The 16,706-nt window shown below is 44.1% G+C and overlaps 1 protein-coding gene across 7 annotated transcripts in view; it reads right to left on the reverse strand.

The window, feature by feature from the left end:
• ZNF219 (zinc finger protein 219) overlaps positions 1–16,706 on the reverse strand; it is a 259,158-nt gene that overhangs the window by 19,514 nt on the left and 222,938 nt on the right. For all 7 annotated transcript variants that reach the window (XM_069239042.1, XM_069239041.1, XM_069239045.1 and 4 more), the window contains exon 4: positions 261–395. In XM_069239042.1, the coding sequence (XP_069095143.1) occupies positions 261–395 (135 nt within the window). The remainder of the gene's footprint in view (positions 1–260; positions 396–16,706) is intronic.

Below are 16,706 nucleotides of genomic sequence, written 5' to 3' on the forward strand. Positions count from 1 at the left end.
GGTTAAAAGTAAAAAAAATAAATAAAAAAAAACACTGACGTAGCAAGTTCTACACTATATATATGAATAGATGGATAAATTGATTGAGAAACAGACTGATCAATAAGCTTTCAGCAGAGCTAAAATAGAAACAGAGAAAGACACAGCAAGAGTGAAAGAAAGGGAAATAGTTAAACAGAAAAAACAGAGAAGAGAAATGGTGACGAAGGGAAAAAAAACCACACAAGACGTAAAGATAAAGGAACAAAATATTCTCTCACCTGTGTGCACTCTGAGATGAACTTTCAAATGGTGCGAAGATCGGAATGCTTTACCACAGTATGGACAGTCTTTTCCAGACATTCCACGAGCTGATCCGGACTGCAGACTCCCAGTGCGCATACCGCCATTTTCATCTATGGTACAATATATCATAGGATATTTAGACGTGTGAAAAAAGGACAGGCAGAAGCTCACAGCCGTACACATTAGTGCCAGAATATCCTTGCATGTTAACTATTTAGTTTCTCTACTTTATCAATATAGGTCTCCATCAAGAACTAATCCGGTCACAGCAATGACCAAGCACACCTTAACATTCCCTGCTGCCCCATGAGAAACTTAAACCAGGTCTGAAACACCATCGAGCTGTATTGTCCCCACTAATCTTTGACTACTCTATTTCTGGCAACCATTCCCTGATAAAGTGGAGAAATTGTGACCAATAGAGTCCCAAATACTCAGTTTCTTTGCAGCAAAAAATAAAGATTGCTTGTGTACTGAATGCTACTGCTCGAATGTAAACTCAGGGTCTCTATTTAAGCCCATCTCTGTACTTAGATATACAACCACATAGTTTTAAATGCTCTCAGCCTGTTAAAAGGCCAAGAACATCTTAAGTTCTGTTCAGTGCTACATAAAGGCACACAAATTATGTGTTAAAAGCAGACTCATTAGGGAAACCTACATTTAAGCCCTCCCCGCCCAAAAAAACGGCCTTTTGGAGAGGAAATGGACCAACGAAAAACGTCAGGGTCACTGAAAATTAAGTCCTAATAGCTATGAGCAGTGTGAGAGGTCTTGACACCATGCTGCTCCTCATTCCTTCAGTTGTCAGGGAATGTCATAGTAGAAACAGAGGAGGCACTTTCTGACACTATAAGCTATGCACCGGCAGCCACATTTTCAACCACAGCTTCACGCTTGATAAACTTATGAAGAGCACTGCACGGAGGTCCATATGCCTGTATGCTTTTAATGTGGTCATAGCACAGAAATAGAAGTATTACCAGATATGCATGTGCTCAGGTAGAAAGGACGATGGAAATACTATAGCACTGGTCCTATTTAACTTGTTCCTCATGTTCGATTGCCCAGACCATCGGGTAACAGTAACCAGCCTTGGTCAGCTAGGCGTTCAAGCCTGTTTTAACATGGCTAGGAGATCACATTAATGTAAGGAACACAAATGAAGTTTTACCTAATAACCCCTACGTCACATCACACGAGCCCATTCTTTCGCCACTATCACACCTGTATATTTTCCATCTAGTCCACTGGAATGAATCGTTTGGGGGACACTTTTCTCATGTATGTTGACAGCACAGAATGCTAGCAGATGGATTTCAATTGCAACAACAGATTGTATATAACGACCTGGATACATACAAAGAGTGATAAAGAGTGAAATTCTGTTGCCTGCCATACAAACAGCTTCCTGGCACAACAGGTTTTGGCCAACTCCCACCCACACTCAAACTGTGCAAAATCAAGGTTTGAAAATTGACCACAGACAAGTGTTCTGTACAATTAGTTTTTAGTTTCAATTTTTTCCATCTGTGCAAAGTAAAATGGTGTTCCAATTTTCCAGATTTCATCACAAGTCACTATTGTGAACGCATTTAAGCAGAGAGAGATTACAACTATTTCAAAATGTGGCTAGGCTGTGGAGATGCAGTAGTCTCTAAAGCCAAGAATATTTTAAACTGCTATCTTGACAATCTATTTTTATTTGACCTATAATATATTAGCAGTTAGTTAAATCCATTTAAAGTAGCTATTATTTTCGATTTACATAGCTACAAATCTGACACAGTTGATTGTAGGAGGCTCCGAAAAGAGTGAAAACAACACAAGGTACGTGCATATACACTGAACATAGGAAAGGCCACACAGAAACATACCATGTTCAAGTGACTCATTCGAGGCGATTGGTTCACAGTAGACAAGTTCTATAAACAGATGGAATGTTTGCCAACGCCAATAATCTTCAACAGTGGGAGATGACTTTGTTCTAGCTCTCATTCAACTACATTTTAATTGAACAACGCAGAACTTTGTAAACTTCAACATGTTCAGCGCCAGAACAGTAAAAGCAGTACAGATGGTAGCTTTTCAAAGTACTGTAGAGGGGACAATCCACTGCAGGGGACATGGCAAGGACTGCTTTGAAAAATTGACTTTACAGTGCAGCTCTCTAAAAATACATGGTCACCAATTCTTTAGATCATAGGCAGAATGGGCTTGGGCTCCACCCAAAAAAATCTCTCTCACTTTATGTTGGCTGTTTGCTGTACCATTTTGTCTCTAATGGAGTTCATGCATCGCAGTGCTTGAGGCAATTAGGATACATCTCAAAAGTACGCGCAATCAGGATACATAAAATTCATTAGCTCATAAATGCATTGCAGAAAGATAGCAATTGCGTTTTTTTCCCTGCACCAGTTTTTTTTAAAAATACATTTTTGGTTGGACGCAAAATAAAGGTCAGACCTATTGGTATCGCCAATGCTTTTTAAATACCATTTTAAACGCTTCAATGCTGAGGACAGCACTAGTGCTCATCTGTTGAGGATGGCTCCAGGCTGTCCTACCACACGAGGCCTGTCATGTATTTTAGCCTTAGGAACTCCCAAGGCATTTGTTTTCTCTATGAAATGACGAGTGGTGCGCGTGGCTGGCTGACGTCATTTCAGATAAAGTGAAAGGAACTGATCAGCTCCTTTCACTTTCACTACTTTGATGCTTGGGGGGCATATCTCAGCGCTGAAGCAGACGGGAGAGGCATTGTTGGAAAGGGGATAACCTCCCCTTTCCAATGATACTATTCGCTAGTGGATCCCTGCTTGGGGATTGCCACAGGAGGCTGACCACCCAAAGCAGGGATCCACCCACAAGACCACCAGTGTTTATATCTGGTCTGGTTTGGGGGGAGGGGGGAAGAGAAAGAGAGGGGTTGTGCCCCTGGGGGGTGGCCTACATAGGCATTGGGCATGATCCGACCCCTCAAATTACCTGCAACACACTTTTTGCCACCCCACCCCTCCAGGGGACAGATAAGAGGTCTTTAACCCCAATCAGCCCTGGTGGGAGGGCAGAAAGCGTACTAGACACCAGGGAGTTTCTTTTATTGCTAAAAGGTGTGGGGGTGGCCTTCCCACTAACCCACACCACGGGCCTAGCATCCACCTCCAATATGACCCCAACAGTCTTTCTGCTCCCCTGGGGGCTAAAGCATCCCCATCATTTTGGCAAGAAGGGAGATTTAGAATTTGTTTTCAAATACATATAGGAAGCAGAGTTGGGCTAAGACCCAATATCGTCCTACTTCTATGCTGGATGGCTGCACTTCTCAGGCTCAGGTCAGCTACCACTTAGGGAGACCCTTCTGAAAACTAGACATCCGGGGGAATCCAGGGTGGTAAGCCTCACATGGAGCCCATAAAGCTTTCTTACCCACAATGGCCTATAAACCAAAAACGTTGCCTATAATTGCACATCTACCTTGCATTTCTGTGACACATCCAGAATCAGCAGGAAACCACAAAATTCCTACTACCCATCGTTCTCCCACTCGTCTCAATACTAATGTTAGTACACTTGTTTGACTTGGCCTAGAGCCCCCTACAGGTAGAAATCAAGGTCGGGGCCAATGAGGGTGGCTCCACAAGGCTCCCATTGACCTTGGTATGATGCTTGCTTGCTGCATGCACTAGGCCCAGCCACACTCGCAAGAGAGCAGTTTTACCAGGACTAGTGGGTGAACGCTAGGTGATGGAAATTTTCTTGATTCCTCCTGTTTGTAGAATTTTACATCCCAGGAATGCAAGGCAATTGTGCAATTTTAGGCAAAGTCCGAGGTTTGCAGGGCATTGTGGAAAACTCTGTGGGATCCACATGACCACCCTGGAAGTCCCTGGGTGTTTAGTTTTCAGAAATGTCTGGGTTTAGTAGGGTTCCCTGGGTAGCCGTCGATTTCCAGCCAAAAAAAAACCCAAAACATGCTGCTATTTCCACTGCCAAATCAGATCGCTTTTGTAACAGGAAATGTTAATGTCTCCACATTGTATTTTGGGGCCTTCCTGTTGCAAGCACTAGGACTACCCAAATCAAGTAAGCTACCATTTTTATGAGGAAACTTGGGGGAAGGGGTAGGAAATCTGTGGCTCCATGCAGATTCCAGAAATTTCAATCACATAAATGTGAGAAAGGTGTGTTTTTAGTCAAAGTTTGAGATTTGCAAAGGTTTCTGGGTTAGAAAGCCCTGTGGAAGAGACACAAGTCACCACAACCTTCATTCTCTGTGTTTCTAGTTTAAAAAAAAAAAAAAAAATGTATAGGTTTGCCAGGTTTCCTTAGGTGCGGGCTGAGCTAGGGCCCAAAATCCACAGCTACCCACATTGAAAAAAAGGGTCAGTTTTTATTGGAAAAAATGTGATGCATCCATGTTGTGTTAGGGCCCTTTCCTGCCAACGGCCCCAGGCCTACCCACACAAGTGACATGCCATTTTTATGAGGAGACAAGTTGGACTACAGAATAGTAGAACATCTGTTATTACCTATTGTATGTATCTGCATTTGTGCCTTTCAAATTTAAGGCTGTGTGTATAAAGAAGACATTTTCATAAATGCCCTCTGAATCGCATGTTAGTATGGGTACCACAAATTTAGAGATGTACAAATAACCACTTGTAAGAATCCATTTTGTATTGCTCCTTTTCCTTAAACACATGTAGTTTGAGTTCTCTCTCTCTGAACGCACTGCCTAGCACATATGTTATCTTATGTATATTTGTTTAAGTAAAATAAGCCTGGCTCCACACCACGGGCTTGCAGCTGGTTTCTTTCCCTAACTGGGGCACGTTACTCATTATAATCATGTGGTAAAAATAATTAACCGACCTCGGCTGGTGTATTTTGGGGAGGGAAAGGCTGATATCTATACCTTTGAACCACGCAATGCTTTGAAGGGTCTCAAGAATGTGGGAAGTCAGGCAGCTGCAGAAGGGAGTCTAGGACAAAGCAGGGAATGGAACCGGTGTGTGGAAACTGATTACCTCCTTAAAATATCTGTATGACGTATATCATTATTTACATACTTTATGTATCCTTTGATGTATGAGTATAAATATCACTGCTAATCGCTCCATGCTAGCACACTTTACTTCGGGCCAGGGATGCCAGTTGTAAATCTGTCCTCTTTGCTGCAGCAAAAATAAGTATACCTTTGGTCATTGATTTTTCACTCCGGCTCTCCGATTCAAAACTCCTTTTGTAAATGCATTTGTAAGTATCTTGGAAAACGTGCCTTACAATTTGGCGCTCGAACAGGGACCTTTCAGTGGATGTCTTCAGTAACGCTGTCACGAGACGTGCTGCCAGTGGGGGGACGCCGTTCCGGAGGTGTAGATTCCAGGGGCCCCTGCACAAAGACTTAGTTTCAAAGCAGCTGCATCATATCCACCGGGCAGGCCCCTCCCCGCTTTTCACGACGTCTCAGCGAAGACCCTGAACATCAGCTTTTAACTTGACTGATTAGTCTGACACGGGCGGCCGGAGAGAAATCCAGGAAAAGCAGATCATCAGGTAAGACTGTTCCTCGCTGGCTGTTTGTCTGCTTTAACTTGCATTTGAGAGAATAATTGTTTTTGGATAACTTATCAATTTTGGGAATGATTAGTTCTTGGTAAATTTGCATTTGTACAAGGTACCATTTGACAATGTATTACACGTGTTTTGTTAATTTTTAATATTTTGTCCAGGCCTGGACCAATTTGTAAGTTGGTAAGCATTTGATAAAAGGGGTTTGAAAAAGTTCCTTTGTTGCATGTTGCATTTTGAAATTTAAAAGGTAAGATATGGGAAATAAAAAATGCTGGCAAGGGCTATGTCATTGTTTTCGCCGAAATCATGTTCCACGTTTAGAAAAAAAAACAACCTATCCCAAAAGAGGGAACACCAGGGTGGGACATGTTAAAGGATTATGGTTTAGAGAATAATTTGTATAACAGAATATTTGTCGCAGATATACTAGACATTGTCCTGACCTCCAGTGGCCGGAGGAAGGTTCTTTTGATTTAAAGAAAATAACTTCCCTACAGGAATGAAAATGTCACTTACCCAGTGTACATCTGTTTGTGGCATCAGTCGCTGAGATTCACATGGTATGCATGAGCTCGCCATCTGGTGTTGGGTCGGAGTGTTACAAGTTGTTTTTCTTCGAAGAAGTGCTTTCGAGTCACGGGACCGAGTGACTCCTCCTTCTGTGCTCATTGCGCATGGGCGTCAACTCCATCTTCGATTGTTTTCCCCGCAGAGGGTGAGGTAGGAGTTGTACTATAGTAATAGTGCCCGCGCAATGAAAAATGTAAGTATGTACCTATTAAAGGATTAAATAATATATATACAAATGTACAAAATTGAAGGTAACTTCTGAACTGCTACAGGCTTCCGGGGAGGTGGGTGGGTCCATGTGAATCTCAGCGACTGATGCCACGAACAGATGTACACTGGGTAAGTGATATTTTCAGTTCGATGGCATCTGTCGCTGTAGATACACATGGTATGCATAGACTAGTAAGCAGTTAGTTCCCCATAAGCGGTGGTTTAGCCTGTAGGAGTAGAAGTTGTCTGAAATAGAGTTCTTAATACAGCTTGACCTACTGTAGCTTGTTGTGCGGATAGCACATCTATACAGTAGTGTTTGGTGAATGTGTGAGGCGTAGACCAAGTGGCTGCCTTACATATTTCTTGCATTGGGATGTTTCCTAAAAAGGCCATTGAAGCACCTTTTTTCCTTGTTGAATGTGCCCTGGGAGTAATGGGCAGTTGTCTTTTTGCTTTAAGGTAGCAGATTTGGATGCATTTAACTATCCATCTGGCTATACCTTGTTTTGATATTGGGTTACCTGCATGAGGTTTTTGGAATGCAATAAATAGCTGTTTAGTTTTTCTGATGTTTTTTGTTCTGTCAATGTAGTACATTAATGCTCTTTTGACATCTAATGTATGTAGTGCTCTTTCAGCCACAGAATCTGGCTGTGGGAAAAAAACTGGTAGTTCTACCGTTTGATTTAGATGGAATGGTGAAATAACTTTTGGTAAAAATTTTGGATTAGGTCGTAGGACGACCTTATTTCTATGTATTTGTATAAAAGGCTCTTGTGTTGTGAAAGCTTGAATTTCACTTACTCTTCTTAGAGATGTAATGGCGATGAGAAAGGCAACTTTCCAGGTTAGGAATTGTATTCCGCAAGAGTGCATGGGTTCGAAAGGTGGGCCCATGAGTCTTGTTAGAACCACGTTTAGGTTCCATGAAGGAACAGGTGGTGTTCTTGGTGGTATAATTCTTTTAAGCCCTTCTATGAATGCTTTGATAACTGGTATCCTATACAAGGAAGTTGAATAGGTAGTTTGCAGGTATGAAGATATTGCTGCAAGGTGTATTTTAATAGAAGAGAAGGCTAGCTTTGCTTTTTGTAAATGGAGCAAGTAATTTACTATATGTTTTGGAGTTGCGTGTAGTGGTTGTATCTGATTATGATGGCAGTACCAAACAAATCTTTTCCACTTACTTGCGTAGCAGTGTCTAGTGGATGGCCTTCTGGCCTGTTTTATGACTTCCATACACTCTTGGCTAAGTTGTAAGTGTACGAATTCTAGGATTTCAGGAGCCAGATTGCTAGATTCAGCGATGCTGGGTCCGGGTGTCTGATCTGTTGGTTGTGTTGCGTTAACAGATCTGGTTTGTTGGGCAGTTTGATGTGTGGTACTACAGACAGATCTAGCAGTGTTGTGTACCAGGGTTGTCTTGCCCACGTTGGTGCTATTAAAATGAGTTTGAGTTTGTTTTGACTCAATTTGTTTACTAGGTAAGGAAGGAGAGGGAGAGGAGGAAAAGCGTAAGCAAATATTCCTGACCAGTTCATCCATAGGGCATTGCCTTGGGATTGCTTGTGTGGGTATCTGGACGCGAAGTTTTGGCATTTTGCGTTCTGTTTTGTTGCAAATAAGTCTATTTGTGGTGTTCCCCAGAGTGTGAAGTAAGTGTTCAGAATCTGTGGGTGGATTTCCCATTCGTGGACTTGCTGGTGATCTCGAGAGAGATTGTCTGCCAGCTGATTCTGGATCCCCGGAATAAACTGTGCTATTAGACCAATTTGATGGTGGATTGCCCACCTCCATATTTTTTGAGCTAACAAGCTTAACTGCGTTGAATGTGTTCCTCCTTGTTTGTTTAGATAATACATCGTTGTCATGTTGTCTGTTTTGACAAGGATGTATTTGTGGGTTATGATTGGTTGGAAAGCTTTTAGTGCTTGAAAAACTGCTAATAATTCTAGATGATTTATATGCAGTTTTGTTTGATGTATGTTCCATTGTCCTCTTATGTTGTGTTGATTGAGATGTGCTCCCCACCCTGTCATGGAAGCATCTGTTGTTATTACGTACTGTGGCACTGGGTCTTGGAAAGGCCGCCCTATGTTTAAATTTATACTGTTCCACCATAGAAGCGAGAGGTAAGTTTGGCGGTCTAGCAACACCAGATCTAGAAGGTGACCCTGTGCTTGAGACCACTGTGAGGCTAGGCACTGTTGTAAGGGCCTCATGTGCAGTCTTGCGTTTGGGAAATGGCTATGCATGAGGACATCATGCCTAGGAGCTGTAGTATTGTTCTTGCTTGTATTGTTTGGTTTGGAGACATGTGTTGAATGACTCTGTTGAAATTGTGGATCCTTTGTGGAGTTGGCGTTGCTACTCCTTTTGTCGTGTCTATTATGGCTCCTAGATATTGCTGTACTTTGCTTGGCAGAATGTTTGATTTTGCAAAGTTGACGGTGAACCCTAGGTTGTAGAGGGTTTGTATGACTTGATTTGTGTGGTTTGAGCATTGTGTGAGCGAACTGGTTTTGATTAGCCAGTCGTCTAGATACGGGAACACATGTATTTGCTGCCTTCTGATGTGTGCAGCGACTACTGCTAGGCATTTTGTGAATACTCTTGGAGCGGTTGTTAAACCAAAAGGCAATACTTTGAATTGGTAATGTATTCCTTTGAATACAAACCTTAGATATTTCCTGTGTGATTGATGTATTGGTATATGGAAATATGCGTCTTTGAGGTCTAGGGTTGTCATGTAGTTGTGTTTTTTGAGCAATGGTAACACTTCTTGTAGTGTGACCATGTGAAAGTGGTCTGATTTGATGAATGTGTTTACTACTCTGAGGTCTAGAATTGGTCTCAGTGTTTCGTCCTTTTTTGGTATCAAGAAGTACAGTGAATAAACTCCTGTGTTTATTTGTGTGCTTGGTACTAATTCTATTGCATTTTTTTGCAGTAGTGCTTGAACTTCTATCTCTAGAAGCTGTGAATGGTATTTTGATAAATTTTGTGATTTTGGTGGTATGTCTGGAGGGAATTGCAGGAATTCTATGCAATAACCATGTTGGATAATTGCTAGGACCCAAGAGTCTGTAGTTATTTTGTCCCATGCTTCGTAATATTGACGTATCCTCCCCCCCACTGGTGTTGTGTGGGAGGGGTGAGTGACGTGTGAGTCACTGCTTGTTGGTAGTGGTTTTGGGGCTTTGAAATCTTCCTCTATTCCTAGGGAATTGCCCCCCTCTATACTGGCCCCGAAAACCTCCCCTGTACTGTCCCTGGTAGGTGGGCGGTGCGGACTGTGAGGTGCTAGCTTGTGTGGCCTGACCCCGAAACCCTCCTCTAAAAGGTGTTTTGCGGAAGGTGTTATAAGATCCTCTGCTCTGCGGGGAGTAGAGTGCGGCCATGGCCTTGGCAGTGTCAGTGTCCTTCTTGAGCTTTTCTATGGCTGTGTCGACCTCCGGACCGAACAGAAGTTTTTCGTTTACTGGCATGTTAAGGACTGCCTGCTGAATTTCTGGCTTGAATCCAGACGTTCTGAGCCATGCGTGCCTACGGATGGTAACCGACGTATTAATGGTCCTTGCGGCCGTGTCTGCTGCATCCATGGAGGAGCGTATTTGATTGTTGGAAATGTTTTGACCCTCCTCAACAACCTGTTTTGCTCTTTTTTGCAGATCTTTTGGGAGATGTTCAATGAGATGCTGCATCTCATCCCAGTGGGCTCTGTCGTATCGCGCTAGCAGCGCTTGTGAATTTGCGATGCGCCACTGGTTTGCTGCTTGGACAGCAACCCTCTTCCCGGCTGCATCGAACTTCCTGCTTTCTTTATCTGGGGGAGGTGCATCCCCAGAAGTGTGTGAATTTGCCCGTTTTCTGGCAGCCCCTACCACCACAGAATCTGGTGGCAGCTGAGAGGTGATGAATACAGGGTCCGTAGGAGGCACCTTATACTTTTTGTCCACCCTAGGCGTCACTGCCCTACTTTTAACTGGCTCCTTGAAAATGTCCTTTGCATGGCGTAGCATGCCTGGGAGCATCGGCAGGCTTTGGTAGGAGCTGTGGGTTGAAGAGAGGGTGTTAAATAAAAAATCATCCTCTACTTGTTCCGAGTGTAGTTCCACATTATGGAATAGTGCTGCTCTAGCCACCACTTGTGAGTAGGCTGTGCTGTCTTCCGGTGGTGATGGCCTAGTTGGGTATGTGTCTGGGCTGTTATCAGACACTGGTGCGTCGTACAAGTCCCACGCATCCTGATCTTGGTCATCGTGGCTCATGGCGGTGTGAGCAGGCGAATGTGACGGGGTGTAAGTTGGCGAAGCCGGAGTTACAGGTGGAGGCGAGGGAGGAGGTGTTACCTTTTGTGCTGTTTGTTGCTGAGGAGTAAACTGAAGTGTTCTCTTTCGTTTGACAGGTGGAAGGGTACTGATCTTCCCAGTCCCCTGCTGAATAAAGATACGCTTTTGCGTGTGATCCACGTCAGTGGATTGCAGTTCTTGTTCAAATCTATGTTTCTTCATTTGTGAAGACATAGAATGCTCTTCAGTATAGGAGCCTGAAACAGGGTCTGATGTCGCTTTTTTCGGCTCCGAAAACCCTGTTGATTGTTTTTTCGGCTCCGAGGTAATCTTCCTCTTTTTCTGTGCCGAAAATTATTGGCCTCTATGGTCTTCGGCGCCACTGTCTCGGCGTCGATCCGTGTCGACACCGAACTCTCGGTGTCGATGCTTCTGTTTAGCACTCTCTCGGTCCCGAGGAGGCTGCGTGCCGGTGTCTCGACCGAAGTCGGACGATCTCGACACTGAATGGGCCTTTTTCGGTGCCGATTGTTGGTCACCGAGAATGTGGGTGGAGCCATGGCCGGTTGGCGGTGGCGTCCCCTGGGCCTTCTTTCCTTTTTTAAGTTCTGATCTCGACGTCTTACTCACAGTTTTTGTAGAGTCTATCTCGTCGGAGTCTGAATCCTAGATGGAAAAGGATTCCTCCTGTTCCTCTTCTGTCTCGAACTGTGGACGCTCCTTTGGCGTGGACGCCATCTGCAGTCTTCTCGCTCGACGGTCGCGCAGAGTTTTTCGGGACCGGAACGCCAGACAGGCCTCACAGGATTCTTCGCTGTGCTCGGGTGACAGGCACAGGTTACAGACCGAGTGTAGGTCCGTATAAGGATATTTGTTGTGGCATTCGGGGCAGAATCGAAACGGGGTCCGTTCCATCAGCGTTGTTCTCCACGCGGTCGGGCCGACTAGGCCCCGACGGGGTGCCGAAATCTACCCCGAAGGGTACCGAAGCGCTTCAATGTTCAACGCGTCGTCGTATGTGTCTATCTCGAACCTGATCGCAACGATACCGTCGAAAATCTTCAGTTTTCAGCTATCTATCCGTTCCGAAACCCGGAGCGACAGGAACACGTCCGAACCCGATGGCGGAAAGAAAACAATCGAAGATGGAGTCGACGCCCATGCGCAATGAGCACAGAAGGAGGAGTCACTCGGTCCCGTGACTCGAAAGCACTTCTTCGAAGAAAAACAACTTGTAACACTCCGACCCAACACCAGATGGCGAGCTCATGCATACCATGTGTATCTACAGCGACAGATGCCATCGAACTGTTTATTTCATAAAAAGGCTAGACAACACATGTTTGAGGTATACAGAAATTGGGAAACGGAGGCCACCAAAAGAAAAATTAAGACAGATAAATTGGTAGAGAAAGAACAAAGGAAAACCATAATGCAAAAAGCAGCACAATACCACCATTCCCAAACCCAGAAAAGAATTGAGTCTGAAGATAGAGTCCATAGAGCCCATGTGGAGGGAAGTTATGTATCAAAGCAGACAGAATCCAAACATGCATTAGAGGAAGATGAGTTATTGCTACAGATGTTAGATAATAGCCCGACTGCACCTCCATCTTACACCCCCCCTGCAGTAGCCCAACCTATCATGGGGGCACACCAACAAGGCACAATTTGGGAAACTCAGGCGCACCACCACATCAGCCAGTGCCATAGCAACCACAGACCTCAGCCCAATTTCCAATTCCTCAGCCCCCTGTTTCGCCGCCACCCACGAATAACGCAATTTTGAAAACAATGTAATCTACCCCTGGTACCCCAAACCTTCTACGTACACCCAAGAAGTTGAGTTCACCCCCTAATACTCGCTCCACTATTGGGGAAAATGAAAGACGGGTTATCAAAAATCAGTCAGGGACTTGGATGGCAATCCTATTTACACTCATACCGATACTATGCACACAGTACAACATATGCCACATTTTGAACAGCAATTAGCAATTAAGTACATGATTGAAAAATTGGAAGCAGGTTGGTGCTGTGGTAATAGGGACTCTACCCCCGTCCCTTATCAAAAAGAATTATATCAACTTTGGTGTGATAGCAAAGCCTGTAGACTTGAGGGTGAGGACCTAATAGAGGGAGTAAGCATTTGCGTTTTAGCTAGAGAACAAGTCCTAAAAATATATGAAAAGGGATTCCCAATGAGGGAAGTACATCCTGGTCCTCCAACTGCTGCTGCACTCGCAGCTGCAGCTGCCGCCAACCAACCGCCTCCGGTATCTATGGATCAGTTTGTCCATGTCCGCTGGAAAAGGGAAGAGGTGGTGGCTATAAAAAACGATTTGCCGGATCCTCGAAAGAATCCAGCTGGGTTCTATGGTGATCTTAGAAATGCAATTTCCTCCACCACCATGACCCTCAAAGACATTGATTATTTTTTGGGGGTCTTATTGGCCCCAGAAGTCTGGCCTAAAATTCAAAGAGTAGAAGATGCGCCTACTTTGGGAGCTACATGGGGGTTTTTAGAAGAACATGAAGCATGCAGGGCACCAGGAGCCTTGCCTCATCAGGATATTTTAAATTTACCTAACCAAATATTGACTAAATTAGAAACTGTTATTCCCCTTCAAACTGTGGACTGGGGAAAACTTGCCACTTATAAACAGAAAACAGGTGAAGATGTCCCACATTATTTTACTAGAATTGAACAAGCGTTCATAGATTTTAGTGGTCAAGACCTAGCCACCGTAACAGGTGTCACGCTATTTGTGGAACGCTTTGTTAATGGCCTTGTACCTGAAATATCACAAAAATTAAAAGCAACAGAGAGTTCGTGGATGACGAAGGGACAGGCAGAGATTTTACAGATGGCACAATATTATGATAGCAGGTATAAGGAAGAACCAGAAAAGAATGAGAAGTCAGTAAAAGAATTGAAGAAAAAGGTACTATTACAGGAGGCACATCCCCAGCGGGATACAACGCCTCAGCCAAGGGGTGGCCCACCAAGGGGACGGGGAAGGGGTCAGGGTGCATCTGCACCACCCCAACACCGCCAATTGAATATCAACCAATGTGCCTACTGTAAACAAGATGGCCATTGGCGTGATACTTGCCCATTACTGGAAGGAAGGCAAAGTATGTCACTTGATAGAGGGAACGTGCCAGGTAATACATGAGGGCGAGGAAGAGGTAGAAATGGTCAGAATTTGCAGAATGGAAACCAGGTCCCGCATAACACTAATATTTTTGACAATGCATTTGAACGACAATATTATGCTGATGATTCCTTTTCTGAATCCTACAATTATTAGGACAGCCACAGACAGGGCCAGGGGCGAGCAAGTATTCCTGTAGATCAGAGTGGTCCCTATAGCGATGTAAAAATCGAAGGAGAGGGACATAAGTTTCTCCTAGATACTGGTGCCACCAGAACATCTATTGCACATTCTGCAGTCCCCAGGGCTCCCCTGTCTGGGCTTCATACCACGTCAATTGGGATTTCTGGGATCCCCGTGGTGAGCCCCATCTCAGCACCTATGAGAGTAACTGTAGGACCATTTACAGTACACACGCCACTCTCTTTAACCTCAGGTTGCAATGAAAACTTGTTTGCATTAGATATGTTAAAGAAATTAAATGCAGATATTCACTGTTCAATGGATGGTGTCTATGTAGCTATAGAGAGCATTGCCCCTACCCGGTGCATGTTTTCACAGGAATACGACTTACCTCCCAGAGTTAGCGGAAATAGACCCTCGCTTATGGGCCAAAGGCAAAAATGATGTAGGCATTATGGATATCGACCCTATTGTAATAAAAATCAAACCAGGTGCCCGGTTACCTCGTGTTCCTCAATACAAATTACCTAAAGCAAGCAAAAAAGGGCTCAAGGCAGTCATTTCTGATCTTGTGTAATAAAGGAAATAGTGAGCAGCCCCTGTAACAGTCCAATTCTTTCTGTTGTCAAGAAACAAAATGATGCTAATAGATCAGATGTTAAGCAATCAGTTACTGATAACACGGTATATTGATTAGTTATTGATCTCCGAGAAATAAATAAAATAGTCATTACCCAGTTTCCTGTGGTCCCAGGCATGAATAGTCTTTTCACCATAGTCCCACCCTCTTCGTGTTATTTCTCCGTCATCGATTTGAAGAATGCGTTCTTCAGTATTCCAATCGCTGAAGAAAGCCAATATTTGTTCAGCTTCGCAATATTTGGTAGATCATTTTCAGTGACAAGAGCTCCTCAAGGGTTTGTGCAGAGTCCCAGTATATATAATCAGTGTCTTAAACGTCAACTAGACCAATTCAATCCACCTTCAGGCTCTGCCCTGTTGCAGTACATTGACGATATTTTAATTGCCTCAGATTCCATGGCACAATGTAAGACTGATACTGTTGCATTATTACATCATTTAGCATCCCTGGGCAATAAGGTGTCCCTCCCAAAATTGCAGAATCGTAGAGAGGCGGTCACCTATCTAGGACACCTGCTCTCTAAGGAGGGAAGGAGATTACATCCAGACAGAATAAAACTGGTTCATACAATGACTGCACCACGCACCCCTTCTGAAGTCCGATCATTTTTGGGATTTACATCTTTTTGCAGACAGTGGATTCCAAATTTTTCATTTATAGCAAAACCATTGATTGCTCTGACACTTTCAGATGTGCCCTCTCCTGTAACTTGGACTGACAGATGTGAGGAGGCTTTTCGTGAATTAAAAAAGGCGATGTGCTCTGCTCCTGTACAGGGAGTGCAGAATTATTAGGCAAATGAGTATTTTGACCACATCATCCTCTTTATGCATGTTGTCTTACTCCAAGCTGTATAGGCTCGAAAGCCTACTACCAATTAAGCATATTAGGTGATGTGCATCTCTGTAATGAGAAGGGGTGTGGTCTAATGACATCACCACCCTATATCAGGTGTGCATAATTATTAGGCAACTTCCTTTCCTTTGGCAAAATGGGTCAAAAGAAGGACTTGACAGGCTCAGAAAAGTCAAAAATAGTGAGATATCTTGCAGAGGGATGCAGCACTCTTAAAATTGCAAAGCTTCTGAAGCGTGATCATCGAACAATCAAGCGTTTCATTCAAAATAGTCAACAGGGTCGCAAGAAGCGTGTGGAAAAACCAAGGCGCAAAATAACTGCCAATGAACTGAGAAAAGTCAAGCGTGCAGCTGCCACGATGCCACTTGCCACCAGTTTGGCCATATTTCAGAGCTGCAACATCACTGGAGTGCCCAAAAGCACAAGGTGTGCAATACTCAGAGACATGGCCAAGGTAAGAAAGGCTGAAAGACGACTACCACTGAACAAGACACACAAGCTGAAACGTCAAGACTGGGCCAAAAAATATCTCAAGACTGATTTTCTAAGGTTTTATGGACTGATGAAATGAGAGTGAGTCTTGATGGGCCAGATGGATGGGCCCGTGGCTGGATTGGTAAAGGGCAGAGAGCTCCAGTCCGACTCAGACGCCAGCAAGGTGGAGGTGGAGTACTGGTTTGGGCTGGTATCATCAAAGATGAGCTTGTGGGGCCTTTTCGGGTTGAGGATGGAGTCAAGCTCAACTCCCAGTCCTACTGCCAGTTCCTGGTAGACACCTTCTTCAAGCAGTGGTACAGGAAGAAGTCTGCATCCTTCAAGAAAAACATGATTTTCATGCAGGACAATGCTCCATCACACGCGTCCAAGTACTCCACAGCGTGGCTGGCAAGAAAGGGTATAAAAGAAGGAAATCTAATGACATGGCCT

Source organism: Pleurodeles waltl, chromosome 6 (assembly GCF_031143425.1).
Source record: "Pleurodeles waltl isolate 20211129_DDA chromosome 6, aPleWal1.hap1.20221129, whole genome shotgun sequence".
NCBI lineage: Eukaryota > Metazoa > Chordata > Amphibia > Caudata > Salamandridae > Pleurodeles > Pleurodeles waltl.